A 21675-nucleotide genomic window follows, 5' to 3' on the forward strand; every position below is an offset into this window, starting at 1 on the left:
GTTTGTGTCAACACAGGGTTTTGTTGTTAGTAAAAGGGTTTTTTAGCCAGGGAATATAATCATGTGCTGAAATAACTTTAATTCAAAGCATGAATTAAGAAACACAAACCTGATTTTTTGCCAAATGCCAAGGAAAATTAAGTTAGTAAATACTCTGGACTAGTTATTCTGACTTGTACATCCCTCCATAAGAAGAGACATTCAGGTCCTTGGGACCACAGTGCTTTCTCAGGGAATCTGTCACCAAGATGCACCTGAGTTGGCAGTGAAGGACCCATGAGTGTCACCTTGGAACTGTTTTTGAAGACTCAGAATTTGTTCTGAGTGGTATCTGGTGCTTGCTGTTGAGAACTTCAAATGCCTGTGTCCATCCTAATGCTCTCCAAGGTGCATTTTAATTCTCTGTGTGTTTGTCAGCCCATTTCAAGTGCCTGGGGGATTATGTTCCTGTTGCTTGGTACAGGCTGGTGCTCTGTAACCCTATAACATATGTGTGCTTTCTGTCATGGAGGTGCTTCATTTCTGTGGAAGGGACTGTACACAGGGAATATTTGCACCAATGTGAGTCACCTCAAGGCCCATTAAAACTTCTGAGCCTCAGAACTGAAGGACACAGAGCGTGCCTGGGTGAAGGAGGAACCCCAGTTGGTGAGGAGCAGACGGCTCCTGGACCGTGTGGTCGCACCTGATTTGCACTTACCTCTGCCAAATGGATTTGCACATCATGGTTCCATTCCATGCAGCAGAAGAACTGGCATGTGTTAATTGGATCATAACTCTGTGTGTGACTCTGGACTGTTTGATTTACGCCCCTGCTTTTATTGAGAATATGAGTGACCGTATCGAATGTGTCCAATTCAAGTTGAGCCCACGGCAGATCTGGCTGCTCATGGTGAAAGTCATCCTGCAGAATATGCAACTGAAGAACTGATTAAAATATTTACAGGTTCATTTTCTGTGCTCTGGGGAGCAACCAAAACGAGGTGAGTCACTTCAGACCCGAGTTCGAAGTTCTAGTGATGGAGGATGCTCATCACTTAATCAGCTGAGGAACAGCACTTCATGACTATCCTTACACTTCACATTAAAACAACCAAACCAATCAATCCCAGGGGGGCTGTGTCCCTCAACTGGCCCTTCCTGTCCAGCTGGGAGCCCGGGAGTTGAAATCACAGTGCAGCTGCCTTGCAAACTCAGGGCATTCCAGAACAATTCATTTGAATACAGAAACTCTGCTTTTCCAAGGATCACCGTTTCAGCTCTGGGGTCTGTCACAGCCCACCTTGGTGGCCTTGTGGCTTCGTGCTGTTCCTGTCCATGAGGTGATCCTGTGTTTTCAAAGGATTTCTGGAGCAAGGTACTCCTGTGGTTGCCCACAGTTCACTGGCTGCTGCTGTATTTGTAACTCAGAGCAGCAGCTCCCATATCCTGTGTATTTTCCCCTGTTTTTACACACAGACTAAATTCTTGTTCTGTTTGTATGCCACAGTTATTCTCAAAGAATGAGGCACCATGTCCCTTGCACACATTCTGGTTTAAACCACCGAACTGGATCAAAAGTCAGGAGCTCCTGTCTGGCTTTTGGAGATGGGAATTCCAAGATTTTGCTCAGATTTATGCCCATTCCATAGGGACATTTCATACAGGTGAGCTCAGCAGCCCATTTCAGTGGGGAGGGAGCAGCTGGAGGTGAGGATGCTGCTGGTGTTCTGTGCAGGGGCTGCTCCCCCAGACCCCTCCCTTGTGTTGCTGTGCCTGTTTTGCTCACCCATGGTTTATTTTATTGCATTAACTATGGACTTGCAGCAGTTTGGCTGCCAGCTGAGCAGGGGACAGAGTGAGAGGACAGAACCCCACAGCTGCTCCCCTGGCCCTCACCTCTCCACTGCTGCTGCCACTGCTGCTCTCCAGCCCCGTGACTTTGTGTGGCACTTCCCAAACTGACCCTGTGCCCCCTCCCCAGGGTGGGGTGTCCCTGAGCCCAGCCTCCCCCTTGCCTTGGACCTGTGCTCTTGACCAAGCCATGCAAGACCTCTGCTCCTGCACCATGGGGACATCAGTGTCACCCACAGGCACATCCTAGCAGAGAAACGTGTCCTAGCAGAGGGCTGTGTGTTTTGGGGAAAGTGGTGGTGAGGTTTGTGTCCATGGGTGTGAATCCTCAGCACAGGAAGGGCTTCTGCTGATCACAAAACCCTGCGAGCAGAAGGGTTTACAATCCACTCCCCATCCCCACCTTTTCTGCACCAGTTTGCAGGGATGAGCCTTCAGGCCAGTGGGACTGGGCACTGCTGTGTCCCACAGGAGATCCCGGCTGGAGAGAGGAGAAGATCACCAAGACCCTCGCTGAGGTGGGTGTTGTCAGCGTGCTCCCAGCCAGCCTTAGGATTCCAGACCAACACGTACCTTGGAACGTTCTTCAAACACTTGCCGTTGGGCTTTTCCATAGGGAAAATTACTTCAGTGTCTCGCCATAGCTTTGGGGGGCTGTTCCGTGCCGTGCCTCATCCTCAGCACCCCCGAGTCCCACACTGCTCTGCAGAGCCTGATCACCTTCAGTGCCCGGGGCGAGGGGAGTGCCCCCGGCCGCCCCCCGGGCCCCCACCCGCGGGGCCGCTGGTACTGCCCGTGCTGCTCATGCTGCGGTTTTTGGGTGGGTCTGGGTTTGGGGTGGGGACGAGCCCCGGGGGATCTCCCGGGTGAGGCTGCAGGGAGCGGGCGGGGGCGCGGGGGCTGCCGGCAGAGAGCGGAGCCCCCGCCCCGGCGGAGCGGTGGGATCGGGGGGAGCCGAGCGACTGGAGCCCCCTCCCCGGCAGAGGGGAGCGGTGGGATCAGCGGGAGCGGCTGGAGCGGAGCGGTGGGATCAGCGGGAGCGGAGCGGTGGGATCAGCGGGAGCGGAGCGGTGGGATCAGCGGGAGCGGAGCGGGGGGAGCGGCCGGAGCGGAGCGGGGGGAGCGGCCGGAGCCCCCGCCCCGAAGGAGGCACAGCGGGCTGGGCTGCGGATGGAGGGGAGCCGGACCCCTCCCCGGTACGGATCCATGGAGTCCACCCGGTGGCCGCCTGCGGGGCCAGGTGAGCGCGGCGGGACCGGGACGGGCAGGGCACGGCCAGAGCCGAACTTCCCCCCCACAAATCCCCCGGCGGCTCCGGGACCCTCCCGACACCCGAGCCCTGGGAGCTGGCGGGGAACCGGCGGCTTCACCCACCAAAAGGAGCCCCGCAGGTGCTCCCCAGACCGCTCCCGGCACCTCGGGAGTGGGGCGGGAGGAGAAGGATGGACGGAAGAGAGGGAGGGAGGGATGGATGAATGGATGGATGGATGAATGGATGAATGGGAGAGATGGACGGAAGCGGGAATGGAGGGAGGGAAGGGGTGGCTAGGGGAGAGAAAGGACGGAGAGAAGGGGCTGGGTGGAGGGGTGGCTGGAGGGCACGCACCGGGCGGAGGAGGAGGGTCGCATCCCGCCATCCCGCTGCTGCTGCCCGGGCGGACACGGAGCCGCTGTGCTGGGAACGCTGTGACAGGGAGACTGAGGTGCCCGCCCTGTCCTTCACCGCTTTCCCCCCTCTCTGACCTGTTCCTCCAGTACGACACGGGGTGAGAAGAGGGGGGGATGCCAACCAAGGGGATTGCCCTGTGCAGAGTACCCGACCTTGCGGTGGGAGGAAGGGTCGAAGTGCTGGGCTGTGAGGAGGAGATGCGCCTGCAATCCCTCTGCTATGACGTCTCTGCGACCTCTCCCCTTCCCTATTCCTTTCTGCTACTCCTTAGCCCCTTGTACCCAAAGGGCCGGGGACAGGCAGCTGGAAAGGCAGGGGAGGAGGGATGGAGCAAATTCCTGCTCGGTACTGCATGGCAGGGGTGTGTGTGTGGTACCTGTGAAGCTGCTCAGCTCCTCGGTGGTCTGTTTGAAGTTTTAGTCCTCCTTTGTGCTTTTCAGCACAGTATCCTCCCCAGACCTTCACAGTCTATTAGAAACATAGATCCTTGGGGAATAGGAGCACTTCCATCACTTGGATCCTCTGCTCCCAGCAGCTGGGTGCCATCAGGGTGGTCCTGGGACTGGTGGTGCTGGACTCAGGGTGCTGGGTATGGCCTGGGCACCCCCCTCCTCGGGTGCCTGTGAGCAGGGCTGTGGTGGCTGCGGTATTTGCTGGTTCAGTGCAGGTCTGTGAACTCCCAGCTCCCAGGGACCCTTGTGATGGGTGAGAACATGGCAACAGTCAGTGTCTGCTGTTTGAATGCTGCCCTACTGTTTGCTCCCAGCCAGGAAACATCAGGCCAAGCCTGTGAAGTCCTGAGCACAAACAGCCTCTTGCCCTGCTTGTGCTTGGGAGGTGACCCTGGAGAGGTACCTACAGCAGTGGGGTGTTGCACAGGGGCTACACCTTGGTGATACCCCCATAAGTCCTCACAAGGTACCTCACCTGTGAACTCTGGTCCTTTAGATGTCTAACATGGCCCCACTGGTGCTGGCTGTGCCAGGGGCTGCACAAACACAGCCAGTCAACCCCCCCCCCAGCTGCAATGGGCCAGGGCAGCACATTTCTCCCTGGTTTACTAGAGGGAATGCTGGCAGGGAAGCAGTGCAATGGTTTGCAGGCTGCCAGCAGCTGTGACCTCTCCTATCTGAGCATGGTCTTGTCCTCAGGACTGGTGTGCTGGGCCGTACATTGGCAGACCTGGAGGCTCGTGTCCCTCCTGGCAGGCAGGGTGGTGGTGGGCAGAGCACCCCCTCTGACAAGGCTGCCCAGAGCTGGGCCCTGTGTCATCATCACTCCCATTGTCAGGTTTGTGCAGTAAGGGCTGATTTTGAGAGGCTGAATGCCCCCTGCCCGTGCTGCTTTCAGGAGCAGAGGAAATCACAGGGCTGAGTTACAGAGTTCTGGGGATGGAGCCCCCGTGAAGAGCTCTGACCCCTCTACAGGGGACTGTCAATCCATCATCCAACTTTAATCATGAAGCAGATTGCTTGAAACTCAACCCTGCGCTGGTTGTTGCTGTGACTCATCTCAGGCTCGCTGCTGCCTGTCTAAATGTTTTCACCAAAGCCATATGGAGTGGAAGTCTCTGGCTATTACACTGCTCATTAATGGAGCCACCCCCCCGGCCGTGTGTGATGATTAGAGCATCTCTGAGTTTCAATCAAAGCTTTTTCCCCCTCCTTGGTTTGCCAGGTTGAAATAGTGCCAGCTGGGGAGTCTTTCAGCTCGGGCAGCGTGGGGTTGATTTCTGTGTGTGGCTGTGCTACCGTGTGTGCAGCTGTGGGACCAAAAGGACCCCTGGGCCACACATGGGGCCATCCCCAAAGGGAGACTTGAACTGTGAGCTTGATTACAGCTTTAATAAACATCCTACCTTGGGCGGGAGAAGAAACCTGGTGTAAGAAACCCATTCCCAGGTTTGGCAAAACCATCTCCAGTGAGATCTTTTCACCAGCTGTCTGGAATTTAATCCCACAGGAGCTCCCAGGGTCTGTACCTTTGCAACTGCTGGATGTGTTGCTGCCTTTGCACAGGTCTGTGGGGACACAGGGCCCTTTGTCAGAACAGCTGTGACCTTCCAGCCTGCAGTGCTGAGGTTCAGGAACTCACCATCACCCCTTGTCTGCCTGGAGAAAACATTTCCTGAGCCAGCAGGGAAGATTCATGCATATTCCAATCATGTCCATCAAAAATCAATTGTCATCAATCTCATTACATGGAATCAGAGGAAATTGGATTGGAGGAGACCTCTGGAGATACCTGTTGCTCAGAGCAGACTTGGTAGATCACATTGCTCATAGCCTTGTCCAGGAGTTATCTTGGACCAAAGATGGAAATGCCACAACCTCTCTGATCCCTTTTCCAGTGTCTGAACAGCCCTCAGCCTTCCTCTCTCAGCCTCTCCCCCTCTGTTCTGTGCTCCATCCTCTGTCCTCTCTCAGATATTCAGATCTTGGCATGATGACCTGTGGTCCTGGGCAAATGGAAGGAATCTACACCAACAGATTTATCTTCCCATCCTGTCAGCTGCCTGTCAGCCACCTGTATGGATTTACTGGTTTCTCATGGATGGTTTTGGTGGGTGGTTATGATGCAGAGGTGTAGAGGTGTAGCTCTTGTCCAGGTGCTCCCTCCCTGCGTTAGTGGGCTTCATTCACGAACATTCTCCTGGCACTGCCCTCCCTCTGCTTCTGCCCTGGATTAAGCAGCTCCAGGCACATGACAGTAGTCCCAGGACTTCTCATCCAAGACTTACTGCTTTGGTGAGCAGTTCCCTGGAATGCCTGAGGGATGCAGAGTGCCATGACCCAACCACAGCACCTGAAGGCATAGCTGAGGGCTGAGAGCTTCCAGCTTCCAGCTTCCAGCTCGAGTCCTGCAGCCCCTGCTCTGCTGTGCTGTGCCACCCTGCCCACTGCCCCCATTGCACAGGACACTCCGGGCCTGCAACAGGAGGCTGCTGGGAAGTGTCCAACAGAAAGGGGACTTTTGGGGAGTGTGTGAGAGCAGGGTGGTCCCAGCCACACCATGTTCCCTGGCTCTGATGGGAAAACCACCCAGAGCAGAGTGAGGAGCTTTTTTGCTCTTGTGGGCAGTGCCTATGGACTGGAATTACATCCCAGGCTCCTGCTGTGGACAGGGGAAAGCAACCCAGCACTGCCACCTCCTGCCATCCCAGCCTTGCCACCTCCTGCCATCCCAGCATTGCCACCTCCTCCTTGTCCAGCACCTCCTTCCAACCCAGCACTGCCACCTCCTGCCATCCCAGCCTTGCCACCTCCTGCCATCCCAGCCTTGCCACCTCCTGCCATCCCAGCACTGCCACCTTCTGCTATTCCAGCACTGCCACCTCCTCCTTGTCCAGCACCTCCTTCCAACCCAGCACTGCCATCTCCTTTGTACCCAGCACTGCCACCTCCCCCATCCCAGCCTGGTCACCTCCTCCCTTCACATCCACAGGCAAGGATTCACCTCTCCAGGTCTGGGATGGTTCTGCTAAAGAGATTCTGGGATGAGAAGGGAGAAGAAGAGATGCTGACAGCTGTTTCAAACCCTCACTCACCCCCTGGGGAACAGCTGGCTGATAATCTCAGCCCAATGATTCTGCCAGCAGTGATCAAAGATGTTCTGGGTTATTCACCCACCCAGGCAGGCCAGAAGTGACAGCCCCCTCTCTCCCAGAACCAGTCTCATGCTCCTGGGGCTGGTTGGCTTTGTCCTTGGCTAGTGGAGGCTGCAGTGAGCTCATACCTGTGTTTACTGGCACATCTGTACAACCAGCAGCCTTGTCATCTCAGCCTGGTCACAGAAGTGACACAGAGAAATGCAGCTTTTCCGTGACAGGTCTAGAGCTGGGCTGGAGCACAAGCCCAGGGAGTGGCTGCCTACAGGCACGTGGCAGCTGTGCCATCTGCACCTTCACGTGGGTCACCTGCCAGCATGTCACCTGCCAGCATGTCACCTGCCAGCATGTCACCTGCCAGCATGTCACCTGCCAGCATGTCACCGGACTGTCACCTGTCCCTGGTGCAGTGCCGGGGGTAGGTGCAGCCAAACATCCCAGGCGAGAGGAGCTCTGGGGTGGCAGAGCATCAGGATGCTTGGGATGAGGGACTTCTGCATCCTGGTCCCCTGGCAACCGCACTCTGGTCCCCTAGCAACCACATCCTGATCCTGTAGCAACCACAGGCCGGTCCCTTAGCAACCCACATCAGGCCCATGGAAACAAGGCAAAGGGAGGGGGTTTGTGCTCATTTGTAGCAGAGCCTTTGAGCAAGAGCTGATGGAGAGCAGTGCATCCAATCCCACACTCTGTCCAGCCCAGGGATTCATCCTTCTGTCCTGAGCAAGTGCTGGCTCCTGAGAGCGTCCTGATGGTTTAGAACAGGGAGTGATGGAGGATTCCCACACTGGCATAAGCTGAACATGACCTTTGTGTCTAGGGGAAGAGGGACATAATCTCCAAGAAATCCTCATGAGCTTTTAAGCCAGAAACAGGAGAAAATTGTTCTACAAACCAGTCACACTGACCCAAACCAGTCATATTTTCCCAGTAAGCCTTCCCCGCTGGCAGCCTTGGAAATATGCCTTGCTTTGGGAGTGATTTCCCAAGTAGTTTTACATGATGGGTAGAGGACCAGTGACTGAAGTGTTTGGTTTTGTGCCTTAATGCTGGTCCCTGGCTACCCTATAACCCTTAGCACTGGTCTGGGTCCTGTTTGGAATGCCCAGACCACACCAAACATCACCTACCTGGAAAATCCTGTTCCCAGAGCTGGTGCTTCATGGCTGTGCTTTCCCCTTTCCCTGCATGGGGAAAGTCCCAGGGCTGCAGGAAGACCCTGTGAAGATTCAAAGAAAGATTCACGTGTTATTTTGGATGTTTTCTCACAGCCTGGCTTCGCTGTAGCACATCCCAGGAGAGCCAGATTAACCTGTGTGTGATGAATGTGCTGCTGCCTGTCACTGATAACAAGCTCAGTGTTGTGTCTCTGAGAGCCAGACCAGGCTGGGAGGTGGCAGCTGGCCTGGGAGACATTCCCATGAAATGGTCTGGGAGTCACTGTGGGATCCACAGGCACTGTGTGAATCCACACAGCATCCACGTGTAAGCCTGAGGGACAACCTTGTGCAAACAGTGGAACATCTGGGTGTAAGTCATTGGCAGGGAGAGGCAGAGCTGGTGGTCAGGGCCATGGATGGGAGTTGCTGGGCTTTCATCCTGTCCATCCTTCTAAAACACAAGTTATAGCCCCTTCTTGTCTGCATTTTGCTGTGAATTCTTGCCTCTTGCCCTCAGGAAGGGACATGCCCTTTCCCTGCCTCAGTTTCCCCAGGTGGGTTACAGAGGTGATGGCTCAGCACTCCAGAGGTCGAGGAAGCTGAACTGGCCTGCTGGGTGCCATGAGGGCTCTTCCCCTGGTGAACTGGGGAGCATGGGGGGACTTCAACCAGCCTGTGATGGAAGGGGAGCAGCTGAAGGACTTTCATGTCCATGATTCCTTAGCTCTGTGCTGCGTGAGTCCAGAATTTGTTCCAGGCACGCGCTGGAGAAGGGTGCACACACAGGCTCATGGCTCTGTGCTGAGGTGGCTGAAGCTCACATGGTTCTGGAAAAAGAGGCATTCCTGTCCTTCCCTCCAGCAGTTTTTAGCTCCCTTGGCCTCCTGCTGTCCAGAGAGAGGGAGACTCTGGAAATGTGGGGCTCTCTCAGCAGCACAGAGCCGGGCACAGCACTGGTGTGAGCGGGGTGTGCAAGGCCAGCACGAAAAAGGGGAGGTGATGCTGGTTTCGGAGGCTCCAAGCCCCTGTGGTCCCTGTTGGCCTCAGCACCCACCTGGCATCTCCTGCTGACTGACACGGCTCCTGTTCCACTGGCAGAGGATGAGATCGTTTCCATGGCCGACTCCACCACCACCATCGACGACATCGAAGGAGAGCTCTTCAAAATCGAGAGGATCAGGGAGATCCTGGTGAGGAGGGAGTCAGAGCTGCGGTACATGTGAGTACCTGCCCTGCCCTGGCACTGTGCCCCATTCCCAGGGGAATCCCAGCATCTTCTCCTGCCCAGTCAAGCAGATCATCCCCAGGGCAGAGCTCGGGCTGCTTTCCACCCTGTTTTCCACCGGGAAGCACAGCCTCTCCCACTGCTCTGGCCTCGCCCTCAGGAGGGGCTTTAATGGGTTATAAAGCTGCCATGATGCTGTGAAGGTCTGAGCCAGCCTAGTTCTGTGCAAACAGAGTTTATCACATGGATTTAGCTACACAAATGTTTCCATACTCAACCACCAGCACCCCAAGTTCCCAGTGGGTCCATACTCTTCCTCAGTGTGAGGCTCTTGGGCTGGGATTGGGAAGGGACTTGAGGCTGGTGGTTTGTTGCTGCTCTCTGGAGATGTGACTTTGCCCCAGCATGAAGATCTGCAGCTGCAGAACAGCCACATGAAGACAGTTTATCCTTCCACACTGAAGGATTGCACATCCTCCCAACTTCCCCTTTCCTCCTCCATCCCCTGGCCCCTGGGATCACTGGGACACACCAGGATTGGACCAGCATCAGTGCCTGGTGCCACCCTGGATCCTGCATCTCCACCCTGCATCCTGCATCTCCACTCTCAGCACAGCCTTTGCAGCCCAGTGAGGAGGGAAGGATTTTCTCCGTGGTTCACTTCAATAATCAAAGCAGTTTGTGGGTAAAAAAATCTCTAGGCCTTTCAGATTTAAGGCAATCAAATAGCCACTGTGTTGCAGCAGCACTAAACCAGCTGCAACATGAAGGTACAGGAGGGTTAAAGAACATTTTTCCTGGGTATACCAGGGGATTTTATGGTTTGAAAGGAAAAGGACTCATCAAAACTATCAAGTTTGTGTTGATTAAGCTTTTTAATACCACTGAATTGCTGTAGTCAGCCCAGTCTTCAGATCCCATGCTGCCAGGCCAATAGAAACCTGGAATTTTTGTACTGGTAATGGCAAAGATCATATTTCCTGGGCTATAGCACTTGATGTGCTGGGGTTTTCTTGATGTGTCTGGTTCCTCAGTGGTACCCGCACTGCAGGGATCACCAAAGCCTGGAAATGCCTGTGTAAATCCAGTGTGTGGGGAAGCTGTGAGCTGGACTGTGGCTGATTTGGAACAGTGGCCTCTTTGAGGCACAGTTCCCCCTGAACATGTTGAAAAGGATTTTTGGAATTCATAAAAAATGTAGTTCTTCAATGCCTCCCATGGCAACTGGTGCCTGATTCTCTCCGGTGCTGTCAAAGCTCACAGATCTTGTTCTTTCTTGTCCCTTTGTTTGTTTGTCCCTGTTCTTTGCCTTGCACTTGGAAAACAAAGGGAGATCACCTGCAGAAACCACATGCTGGGGTGGGCATGGCTGCAAAAGTGATCCCTTGGGAGTTTGGAAGTGCTGGGATTGTGTGTCTGGGTGTTTTGGGAGTGCTGTGGGAACTCGAGCATCAGCCCTGTGAGGTGCAGGAGTGAGGAGTGTGGATCTGTGGGGCAGGGAAGGCTGAGGGCTGGAGAAGGGAGATCCCAGACCTCTGTGTTCTGCAGGACAGGGTTTAAAAGGATGGGGAACTGGGGCTGCAAGGGCTTCTTTTCTCCCCCAGTGGGGAAAAAGTGTGATGTTCAGGGTGGTTGGACTGTGGGCCTTGGGGAGGTGGACATTTCCCAGGGTGTGCTGCCCAACAGGTCAGTCGATAGCAATCAGTGTTTTCTCCTTGTTGGAAATGTCAAACTAAAATGTTCCAGCACTTCTGAGGTATCTGTGCTCTGGAAAACAAAGAACCTCCCAAAATTTCTCCTTTTATAGGGCAAAAGGAAAGGTCTGAAATGCCTGTGGGAGATTCAGCTCTGCACCCACCCTCCTCAGTGCCCTGACCTGCTCCCTGGGACCAGGCAGGGGTACCCTGGCTCTGGCTGGTGCTGCAATAGGTGTGAAAACTACTGGTAGAAGCAATCCCTGCTCTAGCAGCAGCTTTCTGGGTGCTTCTCCCTGCAATCCCTCCCAAGTTTTACTGAAATGAGAGTTTTTATTATTGCCCATTTATTATTCTCACTGTCGGTTTTCCCAGAATGAATTTCCAATTTAAACGTAATAATATTTCAGCTCTCATTTGACTGTTTAATTTCATTTTAATTTTTCATTTCAATAAGCCTATCACCAGCAATCAGCCTGTTGTCCCTGTGTCCCATGCAGAGCTGGTGCTCTTTGTGCAAGTTCAGGGCTCAGCCACCACAGGACCCGAGGAGAGGACAAACAGCCCTCCCTGCTCTCCATGTGCAGCTCCCGAGCACTGGCACTGCTGGACCTGTTCAGTGTGGAATGCAGACCAGGGAAAACTCTGTCAGCTGGAGCAAAAGTGTGACAGAGCCAAGAGGGAGCCCTCTCCTTCACCTGAGCTGATCCCCTCCCACAGCAACATCTCACAGGGTTCCTCTTTTTGGGATTGTTTATTTTCCCTTCCACTTCTGGTGTCCTCAGCTCAGCTGACAAAGCTGCATCTTCAGGCAGCTCTGGTAAATATGACTCATCCCAGAAGGGTGGACAGTGTGACTCAGTGGAAGGACCAGCAGGATTGTTGGAGATGCAGACAAGGCTTTTAGGAACTCCCACTTCCAAAGGAACCGGTGGCACAGCCGGGCAGGGGGGCACCAGCTCATCAGTCATGGATTATCTGCAGACACAGATCCTGCTCTGGGAACAGCACAGGGAGGACATGGAGCTGCTGGAGAGAGTCCAGAGGAGGCATCAAGAGGATCAGAGGGATGGGGCAGCTCTGCTGGGAGGAAAGGCTGGGAGAGCTGGGATTGTGCAGTCTGGAGGAGAGAAGCTTTGGGGTGACCAATTGTGGCCTTCCAGGACCTGAAGGAGCAACAGGAAAGATGGAGAGAGACTATTTCCAAGGGCCTGGAGTGACAGGACAAGGGGGAACAGCTTCAAACTGCCAGAGGTCAGGGTTAGATGGGATGTTAGGAAGGAATTTTTCCCTGTGAGGGCTGTGAGGCCCTGGCACAGTTTCCCAGAGACGCTTGGCTTTACCAAGGGCACAGGCATGAGAGTTTTGAAAATAAATCAGTTTGTTCCTCTGCCAGCCCCAGTAAGCCACAAGCAGCACTTGAGCTGGTTCTCATGGAAGGGGCTGAGTGTCTGTGGTGCTCCTGAGACATCCAAACTGCCTCAGCTCAGACAGGGCCACGTGTCCCCGCTTGGCTCCAGCAGCTGATGTTTGAGTTGGGCCCACCCTGATCAGCACCTTGCTGCTGTCGTGGGGTTTGAGCCAGAGATGTTTCCATTGCCTTTGGCTTCAGCAGGCTCCTCTTCTCCTGTTGAAATGACCTTGTTTCTCAGCAGACACCTGCAAAGTTTGCACATTTCCCCCCTCTGTTATATTTCTAACTTCTTTTAATTCTGCAGGAAGGCAGGATGAAAAGGTCAGATCCTCTTATATGGCATCCATTTTTTTACTGGATTCTACCTTTTGGGGATTATTTTTTTGGAAGAAGGAGAGACACAGCTGCTATTGCCTGGTGGGTGTGCCAGGTTTTAATAAGGCTTCACTGTCGTTAGGGCAGTGAAACTTTTGCTTTGCCAACAACCAGCAACCCAACCCGTGTGGCTCTGGGGTGAAGTGGGCTCCCATTTCCCATGGGAAGGCTGGTAAATCCATGCTCCCCACCACGGGCACTGAATGCATTGCCTTCCAGCATTGGTTGGGTGTTGCTCTGGGGGTTTTGAACCTTTCCTTTCCCAGTCTGCTCCCCTGAGTGGTTTCATTTGTGTCCCTGCAGGATGGATGACATTCAGCTTTGTAAAGAAATCAGCCGGCTGAAAAAGGAGCTTCAAAAACTCATAGCCCTGCCAGGTAAGGTTTTGTGGAGCTTCAGAGAACTGCACCCTGCTGAAGTCAGCAGAAAGGTTCCATGAAATACAAGAAGCTCTTTGGGAGCTCCCACCCCAGGATGCTCCCAGAGTCACTGCTGCATCCACAGATGGGGCTCCCTGAGTGTCTCCTGAGATTCTCCGTGGGAGTACTTCCAGGGAGTCCTTGTCCAGGCTTGGGATAAAGGGCAGAGAAAACTGAAAAGCAGAGAAATAAGTCATTTGAGGTCTGGTAGAGGAGAAGGGGAGCTGAGGGAGTGAATCCCAACACAGTGCACCAGGGAGGATCCCAAATGAGTCAAGAGGACAAGCAGGGGACATTGTCTGACCACACCATGGAGGGACCCCTTTGGAGTTAAAAGGAGAGATGCCTTCAAAGGCCTTAAGTGTGTGAAAAGGAATGAATTCTTGCTGTGGCCATGTCAGAACATGTGTCAGTGGTGGGGCAGAGGGCAGCAGCTGCCAGGGAAGGGTTCCTGCTTGCAGCCAGGGTGGGATGGGTGCTAGGGGGATGCCATGCCAAAGGGACTTGGTGATGTCCCTGATTTAGGTGGATTCACCACTCAGGATGTTGAAAAGAGGCAAACAGGCCAGGGAAATATGTGTGAAAACTTCAGCTGGGAGGAAGTGCTGCTTTGTCACCTCCCTTACCATGACCAGTGACCCTCCATGTCCTGTCACAGCTACAGCCACCCTTGTCCCTTCACAGCCCAGGAGAGGCCAAACCTCATTTCTCTAAAGGATCTCTCTCAGTATTCAAATCAGAGCACTCACCAAACAGCTCCAGGTTGGAATGAGACTGAGCAGGAAAGGCTTCCCCACAGGCCGTGTCCATCCCTGCTCATAAGCCTCTGCCTCCTCCTGGGACACACTCACTCAGCCCTCAGCAAGGACTGCTTTCAGAGGCAGATGGGAGACATATCCCTGCTTTTTTGTACCCACCCAAGCATGAGGATTTGGACCTATTTCCCCAAGCACCACCTCAGCTCATCAGTTCTGTACCCGAGGTCACCTCAAAGCCAAGAGTGGCAGCAAATCCTGACCCTGTCTGGAGCCCCAGTGGGGCTGTGCTGTGTGTGCTTGTGAATCTTCAGCACGTAGTTGGAGCCCAAATGCTGCTTAATATGCGGGTCCTGATTAGTTTAATACAACCTGCCTGTACCCAGAGGGAGTTCAGACAGGAAGGGGAGCAGCCTGCCATAAAAATGGGACCTGCTTGCAAAACAGACCCAAATCTCATGTAGGCTTTTAATTCAAACACCTAAACTAAGACTTTACCTAAACCATGGCTCAAGACCAGAGAGAAATTGGCCTTTTCTGATGCTGGAGAAATGTGTCTGACTTTCCTTCATCTGCTTCGGTCTTTCATTTCATGTCCTTTTGGCACTCCCAGATTCAGCTGAAAGCAGAAATTCTGCTCGCATCAGGGATGCTCTTTTTGTCTTCTTTCTTACTTGACTCAGATCAGACCGTGCTGGAAAAATCCTGCACATCCCTGCTCTGGAGAGAGCGTCACAGCAGCCCTCGGTTCCGATAGAGATTTGCACACGTCAGAGCTTACTCAGAGCCCAGCCAGACCTGGGGCTTGAGATCTCACCAGGCCAACAGGGCTCACTCCACACTGTGAATTTCTCTGTATTTTTATTTAGCTGAAGGAAAACTGGATCCATTCTGGGCTGGGCTGTTGAATTCAGACCTGGGGCTTGAAATCCCGCCAGGCCAAGGTGCCTTCAGTAATTCAGAGAGGGTGGTGGTCATGGTGGGCTCTGACATCACAAGTCTGCAAGAAAGGTGCAGTGTTTGTGCAGTGGGAGGTTAACTCTGACATGCCCCACCTCGGGATTGCAGGTTGTTGATTAACTCCAGATGCTGTGCACAGCCTGATGTTTCCCATTTGTGTGGCATCCACTTGGAAGTGTTCCTGTTCCCACCAGGCAGGTGGGAGCTGCACAGAGACAGTGCCCAGGGCCAGGTGACTGTGCATTAACTCTTCCTGGTGGAAGACCAGCAGGGGTGGCCCAGCCCCCAGCCCAGAGAAGCTTTCTCTGCCATGAGGCTCATTCCGTGCACAAAAGCACAGTGACAGGAAAACCCTTTGTTTGCTGGGGATGTTTCTGAGTGGTTCCTCCTTCCCTGAGCCCTGCAGCAGCACCTCCACTGATCCACAGCAGACTTCAAACCACTAATCAATGCTCTGTTTAGGTCACTGCTGAGACCCAGCCAACAGGGCTCGCTCCATACTGTGAATTTCTCTGTATTTTTATTTAGCTGAAGGAAGGCTGGAGATTGATCCCTTCTGGGCTGGGCTGCTGAATTCAGGCTTGGTATTAAATAGCTACAGCATAAAGAGTCAGAGTTCCCAGCTGGGGATCTCTCCATTGATATTTCCCACTCCTTATCCCTATGGCTCCAATCCTCACATATCCCACTGACCACTGTGTACCAATAGGGAGCTAAACCTGTTCGTTCAATCCATCTCTCCTATAGCAAGTGAAAATGTAAGGCCAGGTCCATGTCAGGCGTGGTTCTGTTCACTGGGGATGCTTACAGCAATTGCAGCTTCTGATGAGTCAGAAACATCGTGCTGGGCTTTTAAAATGCAGCTACAAACTAAATAAGGGGTTGGACTAGATGATCTCCAGAGGTCCCCTCCAACCCTAACTGTTCTGTGATTCTGTAAATTCATGTAGGACAAGACTTAATAGTGATGTGAGAGTTTTCCAGGCCTTCACTAACTCTGCCCAAAGATCTGTGGCACGAGTAGGTCCTGCCCAAGGTGGGTCTTCTGGGGGGTTCAGGTGACAACCAAAGCCGATGGATTCAAAATAGCCTGGCAGAAACTTGGGGCCATCATTGTTGCTGGGGTAGGAATGGCACTGACAGTGTTTTGGAAGGTCAGATGTAGAGGATGAGATCACCAGGAGCATGTTCAGCAAGGGAGTAAGGCCACAAAACCGGTGGATTGTTTTTCATGTCTCTGTGTGTGACATAAATGGAGGTGTGAGGTGTTCCTGGGGCATCTGCCCAGTGCTGGTAATTCCCTGCACACCTGAATCCCCAGCAGGTTTCTCAGCCACATGAAGGACCTGACTCTGAGATCTCTGGACCTGTACCCAGCTCAGGGCCAAGCTGGGGCTGGTTGGATGTGCTGGCTTGGGAAATGGGCGTTAAACACATCCCGAGGGGCCCTGTCTCTGCTCTGCAGAGCTCAGAGATGCATCTTGCAGTGCTTAGCCCCGTGAAAGTTTTGGGGAGAAGCTAAAACTTTGAAGTTTGATGACAGCAGACGTGTCTCCTTCTAGCCAGGGTGGCTTGGGATGAGGTTGTTGCTTATTTAGCAGCCTGTGCCTGGATCCAGCTGCTTCCTTTGCCTCGGCTTTTACCCCCACTCTCATATCTGCTCCTGGGTTGACAAGTGTGGGATGGGCCCTGTTGGTGTGTTAAATGTGTTCTCTGTGCTGCAGAGAATGAGAAGTCCAACGAGGAGAAGCAGAGGGAAGAGGAGCTGGTCCAGCAGATACACAAGCTGGTGGAAACACGGGATTTCTTGGTGGATGACGTGGAATTTGAGAGGCTCAGGTAGCTCAGTGCAACTTATTCCTTGCACCGGGGACAGTGCAGTCTGTCCTCTGATCTGCATCCTGCTTTCCCAGATGCTCCTGTTCCTTTCCTGAATGGTAACCAAGTTCTTTGTCACAGGGAAAGGGAAGAAGACAAGGAAATGGCAGAGTTCCTGCAAAGTAAGCTCTCCAAAAGCTACCTCCAGAAAGCAAGTAGGTGGTTGATGAGTTTCATTCCTTGAATTGAACCTCCCTGGCAGTTTCTCCCCTCTCCTAAGCACCCTGTCTCCAAGATTTCATTGCTCAGCCTGGGGCTGGCTTACCTGGAGACCAAATTGGTACAGATGTTGTGCTTCCATTTCCCTCCTGGCATTTCCCAGCCACCGTGTCCTATGAGAATGGAGATGGGTAGGTGTCCTTTCATAGCTGATGGGCTTCATCTGACCCTTTCCAACCAGCTCTTTACATCCCATCTCACCACTAAGGTCACATCCTGGATGGACACCACAGCCTCTGATGGCAGGTCACCCTTTTCCCTGTGCCTCCATCACCTTCCCAGTGCAGTGGGAGGCATTTCCAGCCCAGGACCCCTGTGGACATGCAGGAAGCACACATGGCAATGTGTGCACACATGGCAATGTGCCTCCTGAGTGCAGGAGCTCGTGCCCAGCTGGATCTGAGGAGGGTCAGCAACTGAGCCCCGAGAGGAGCTCTAAGAATCAGCCATGGGCCTGTGCCCTGGTCACCAGGCAGAGCCCAGTTCCTCTTTCCACAGCTCCTGTCAAAGAGAAGAAGATGACTTCCAGGGGACAGCAAACCTCGGCACCGTACATGACCAAGACAGGCCTCACCCTGCTCAAGGAGTGCTGTGGCTTCACCTGCTCCATCATGTAGCCAGTCCCAGCTCCTGGGCACAGGACATGACCATGGTGAGTGTGCACATCCTGGAAGCTGGGCTGGGCAAGAGGGGCTTCCCTGTGCTGGGCCTTCCTGGCTCAGCTGCACAGAGATGTGCCAGTGTTTTGGAAACAGGGATCACCCAGGGCCAGGCTGTGCCCCTGACACAGGACTGTCCTCTGGCTGGCAAGGGCAACCAGGCAGCCCCTGTGCATTTGCCAGAGGTTCAGGACATAACTCATTCTAAAAGTGGTCACTTTGTAGAAGTCTCAGGGAGTGGCAGACTCATAGAGAGGTGCTCCTTACCAGTGTAGCCTGGCATGGACTTCCCAGCTCATCCCAGGAGGAGGCTGAAGTGGCCAGGTTGGATCCCCAGCTCTGCCCAGCTTGAGCTTTCTCCCTGCTCTGATGCCTGTGTGTGACTCTGCTCCACAGCACGTGCTGCCAAAATTGGTGTTTGTGGGGTGCAGACAAGTCAAGCAAGGCCTGAACAGCTTGGTGGGGAGCTCAGGTGACTGGTGAGCTGAGCTCACTCCAGCCAGAGTGTGCTGAGGACACAGGGGACCAAGCCACTGCTGAGATGAAGTTATGTCTGTAAGGATGTGCTTTACTCCAGCAGAAGTGAAATCCTGTGCTCCAGCACCACAAATCTGAGTGCAGACCTTACAGCTCAGCACGGGGCAGCTGGCAAGGAGGTGAAACCATCCACCCACTGAGCTCCCACCTTCCTCCACACCTGGGCTGCACCCAGAGGGTGTGAACAGGGCCAGAGCTGAGCACTGAGACTGACCCCCCGTGGGACTGTGTGAGAGGAAGATGATGGTAATGGAGGTCCAGTGGGTTGTAGCCTCTGTGGGAGGATACATCTCATCCTGAATATCACTGGAGACTTCCACTGTGGCCACTGACTTGAGAGCCAAGAGTTCCTCTCGCTGGCATTAGGTGCTCTGTAAGGCAGGGTTGGCTCTCTGGCCATTGCAGAAGGGAGGCACCAAGGGAATCCCATGGTTGCAACTCATGGTTTCCCATCTCTTGCCTTTCCTCCCCAGGTCTCCAGCCAGAGTCCACAACCTGCTCTCCTCCAAGAGATTCCACCTCCCGTCATTGTCCATGCTTCCCACGGCAGCACCACCACCGGAGGGGCTTCCCAAGCAGGCTGGTGCAAGTTTAGTGACCACATCAGTGGTACCACGTCCTCCATGGCATCAACAAACACCACATCCCACCCGAGCTCAGCTTGGAAGGCGTGTGCAGCGGCGGCAGCAGCAGAGGCCACGACCAAGGGACAGTGCAGTCCTTCCCCTGGACACAGGGTTAAAAAAAGCACATGTCTGGAGAACACTGTGCTCCACCATCCAAGACATGCTGTGCCCACAGATGATTGTCTCATCCTTAGCCTTGTACAACCTTTGAGTGTCTGTGGGACGATTCCTGAGGACTCTTGGTGGGGAATGTCTCTGGTTTGGGTTTCATTGTGTTTGCCTTGGTTTTGTTGCAAGGTTCTCTGTGGCTTTGGGTAGAACCAAGCAAAGGTGCAGGGCAGTTCCTGGAGCCTGCTGAGTGCAGGGATGCTCCCTGTGGAGTTACCACCAGAGCACAGACCGGGCGTGTGCAACCACGGGCAGATGAGTTGCTTTCCCCACCTCACCTCACTGGATTCAGTGCTCAGCTCCAAGAAAAAGGAGGAGCTGAGAACAACAGAAGCAAAATTCAGAACAGGGCAACATGCAAAAGGAAAGGAAAACCCAGCAGGAGACTGGAGGCATGGCAGGGGAAGGTGGAGACAGCAGGTGAGATGCTCTCAGTGCCAGGAGGGTGTTGAGTCCTGCCCTCCAGTGCCCCAGCCAGCGCCTCTGGGCTTAGCACCATGAGCTGGACACAGTCCTGTGCAAAAGACTCAGGGCACCCTGATGCCACCCAGTGCTCAGCCCCTGTTGTCCCTTCTGAGCATCCACCTGTGCTGAGGTGGCACAGCCAGAGCTGCTGGTGCCCATGGCAGTAGGACAGGAGCTTTCCTTCTCCCTGGTGTGCAGGCCTCTCACCCCTCCCACCCTGCCCTTCTGCCCTGGAGCTGCTGTGGCTTCACTGGGTGGCCTGGGGTAGCCTCCCCTTTGGGTGGCTGCCCAGGAGCTCTTACTGCCTTGTCCTCCAGCCAAAATGCTGATTCCCCCAGCTCAGCTCTGCTCACTTTGCTGCAGGGTCATGAGATGGTGTTCCTGCCTGGGTCACTGGTCACCATGCCAGGGAGTTGGTCACAACCCTGTGGCTTTTCCCATAGCACCTGACAGCACATTCACCCTTACAAAGCACAATGCAGATGGGATCCTTCCCTGTGCAGTGCCATAAGCGGGTCCAAGTTCCTCATTGAGTCACAGACTGGTTTGGGTTGGAAGGGACCTTAAAGGTCATCTCTTTCCACCCCCTGCCATGAGCAGGGCCATCTTCCACTAGCCCAGGTTGCTCCAAGCCCCGTCCACCCTGGCCTTGGACACTTCTAGGGATGGGGCAGCTTCTCTGGGAAACCTGTGCCAGGGCCTCCCCACCCTCACAGCCAAGAATTTCTTCCTAATATCTAATCCAACCCTATTCTCTGTCAGTTTGAACCCATTGCCCCTTGTCCTGTCACTCCATGCTTTTATAAATAGTGTCTCTCCATCTTTCTTTTAGCTCTTTCAGGTCCTGGAAGGCCACAATTAGGTCATCCTGAAACCTTCTCTTTTCCAGGCTGAACAACCCAGTTCTCTCAGTCTTCCCTCATACATCAGCACTGCCAGAGAACCCAGTATGTGAAATCTGTTTTCTAACCTTTGCAAGGGGGTTTCCACTCCCTTATCCTTCCTGAGCAACCTCCTCCATCCCAAGACATGGATCCTACCAGCAGCCAGAGAAGTCCACAAACTAAACCAGTCCCTCTGCCCACTCACAGACCAGGGTGCAAGGCCCAAATGGGCCAACATGACACCTGCAAACGTGAATCCAGCAAACTTGACCCTGCTTTGGTTCATGTCACCTCTGAGTTTACCTCAGTTCTCTCTGTTTGAAGCTTGCCTACTTTGTACTGCTTATTGGCAATGCCCTACAGCCCCCTACAACCATCACCTGCCACCTTCTGGTGCTCCCCCTGCTTGGGGGAGGCTTCAGTGTGGACTGGTGGGAGCACCTGTAGATCACAGGGGCAAATTAAGTCACAGAGAGCTCCCCTCTGCTCTGCCCACCCTGTGCAGTGGAGTGAGGTGCAGTTCACCCCTGGGGCTGTTATCAGAGCTGTCCATCATCTGTAGCATCCAATCCAGGAGCTGATGGGACAGGTTGGGCCACTCCCTCCCTGCCCTTCCAGAAACTGTCCAGTGGGTGCTTTGCTTGGTCACTCTGCAGTCACGATATGTGAGTTTGCTTTGATCCACACAGACCAAAGGCTCAAGACCCAGAAGGCTCCTCTCACTGCCCTTGCCTTCCCAGGGTCTTACTGGGCTGGATGAGTAACTCAGCCAGTGTGTTTGGCTGGGCTGAGAGGGAGCCAGACGCAAGGAAGAGCCCTTGATTCAGAACTTGCCCCCCTACTTCATCCTTACCTGCACCCCACAAGGCCCCCAGCCCCAGACTTTGGCTGTGGAGCAGTGCTGGGCAGGCAGGGAAGATGGGAAAGGTCCTGGCCTGTTCTGCTCTTTGTTTATGGGCTGTGTTTCAGTGGCTGCTCATGGAGAAGGGGACAGGCTGCTGGCCTGGGCGTGCTGGCCTCTGTTATAAGTGATGGCAAAGGTGCCCAGCACACGGGAGAGATGCTGTTTCATGTGCATTGATTTCAACCCAAACCAATAAATGTTGTTGGAAGCTTGGTTCATAGGTA

At 54.0% G+C, this 21675-nt stretch overlaps 1 protein-coding gene across 4 annotated transcripts; it reads left to right on the top strand.

The window, feature by feature from the left end:
- Positions 1 to 2227: 2227 nt before the first annotated feature.
- On the top strand, positions 2228 to 21675 carry LOC135424440 (bMERB domain-containing protein 1-like). Of its 4 annotated transcripts, none has more exons than XM_064675658.1 (7): positions 2228 to 2351; positions 9368 to 9488; positions 13281 to 13354; positions 16836 to 16950; positions 17071 to 17144; positions 17707 to 17860; positions 18878 to 21675. In XM_064675658.1, the coding sequence occupies exons 2-6, from the start codon at positions 9385 to 9387 to the stop codon at positions 17823 to 17825; spliced, it is 486 nt and encodes a 161-aa protein (XP_064531728.1). In that variant the 5' UTR covers positions 2228 to 2351; positions 9368 to 9384; the 3' UTR covers positions 17826 to 17860; positions 18878 to 21675. The 4 variants fall into 4 exon arrangements, with proteins under 4 accessions (XP_064531728.1, XP_064531727.1, XP_064531726.1 ...); XM_064675657.1 differs by lacking the exon at positions 2228 to 2351 and adding an exon at positions 2551 to 2653; XM_064675656.1 differs by lacking the exon at positions 2228 to 2351 and adding an exon at positions 2882 to 3073.

Source organism: Pseudopipra pipra, chromosome 19 (assembly GCF_036250125.1).
Source record: "Pseudopipra pipra isolate bDixPip1 chromosome 19, bDixPip1.hap1, whole genome shotgun sequence".
Classification (NCBI taxonomy): domain Eukaryota; kingdom Metazoa; phylum Chordata; class Aves; order Passeriformes; family Pipridae; genus Pseudopipra; species Pseudopipra pipra.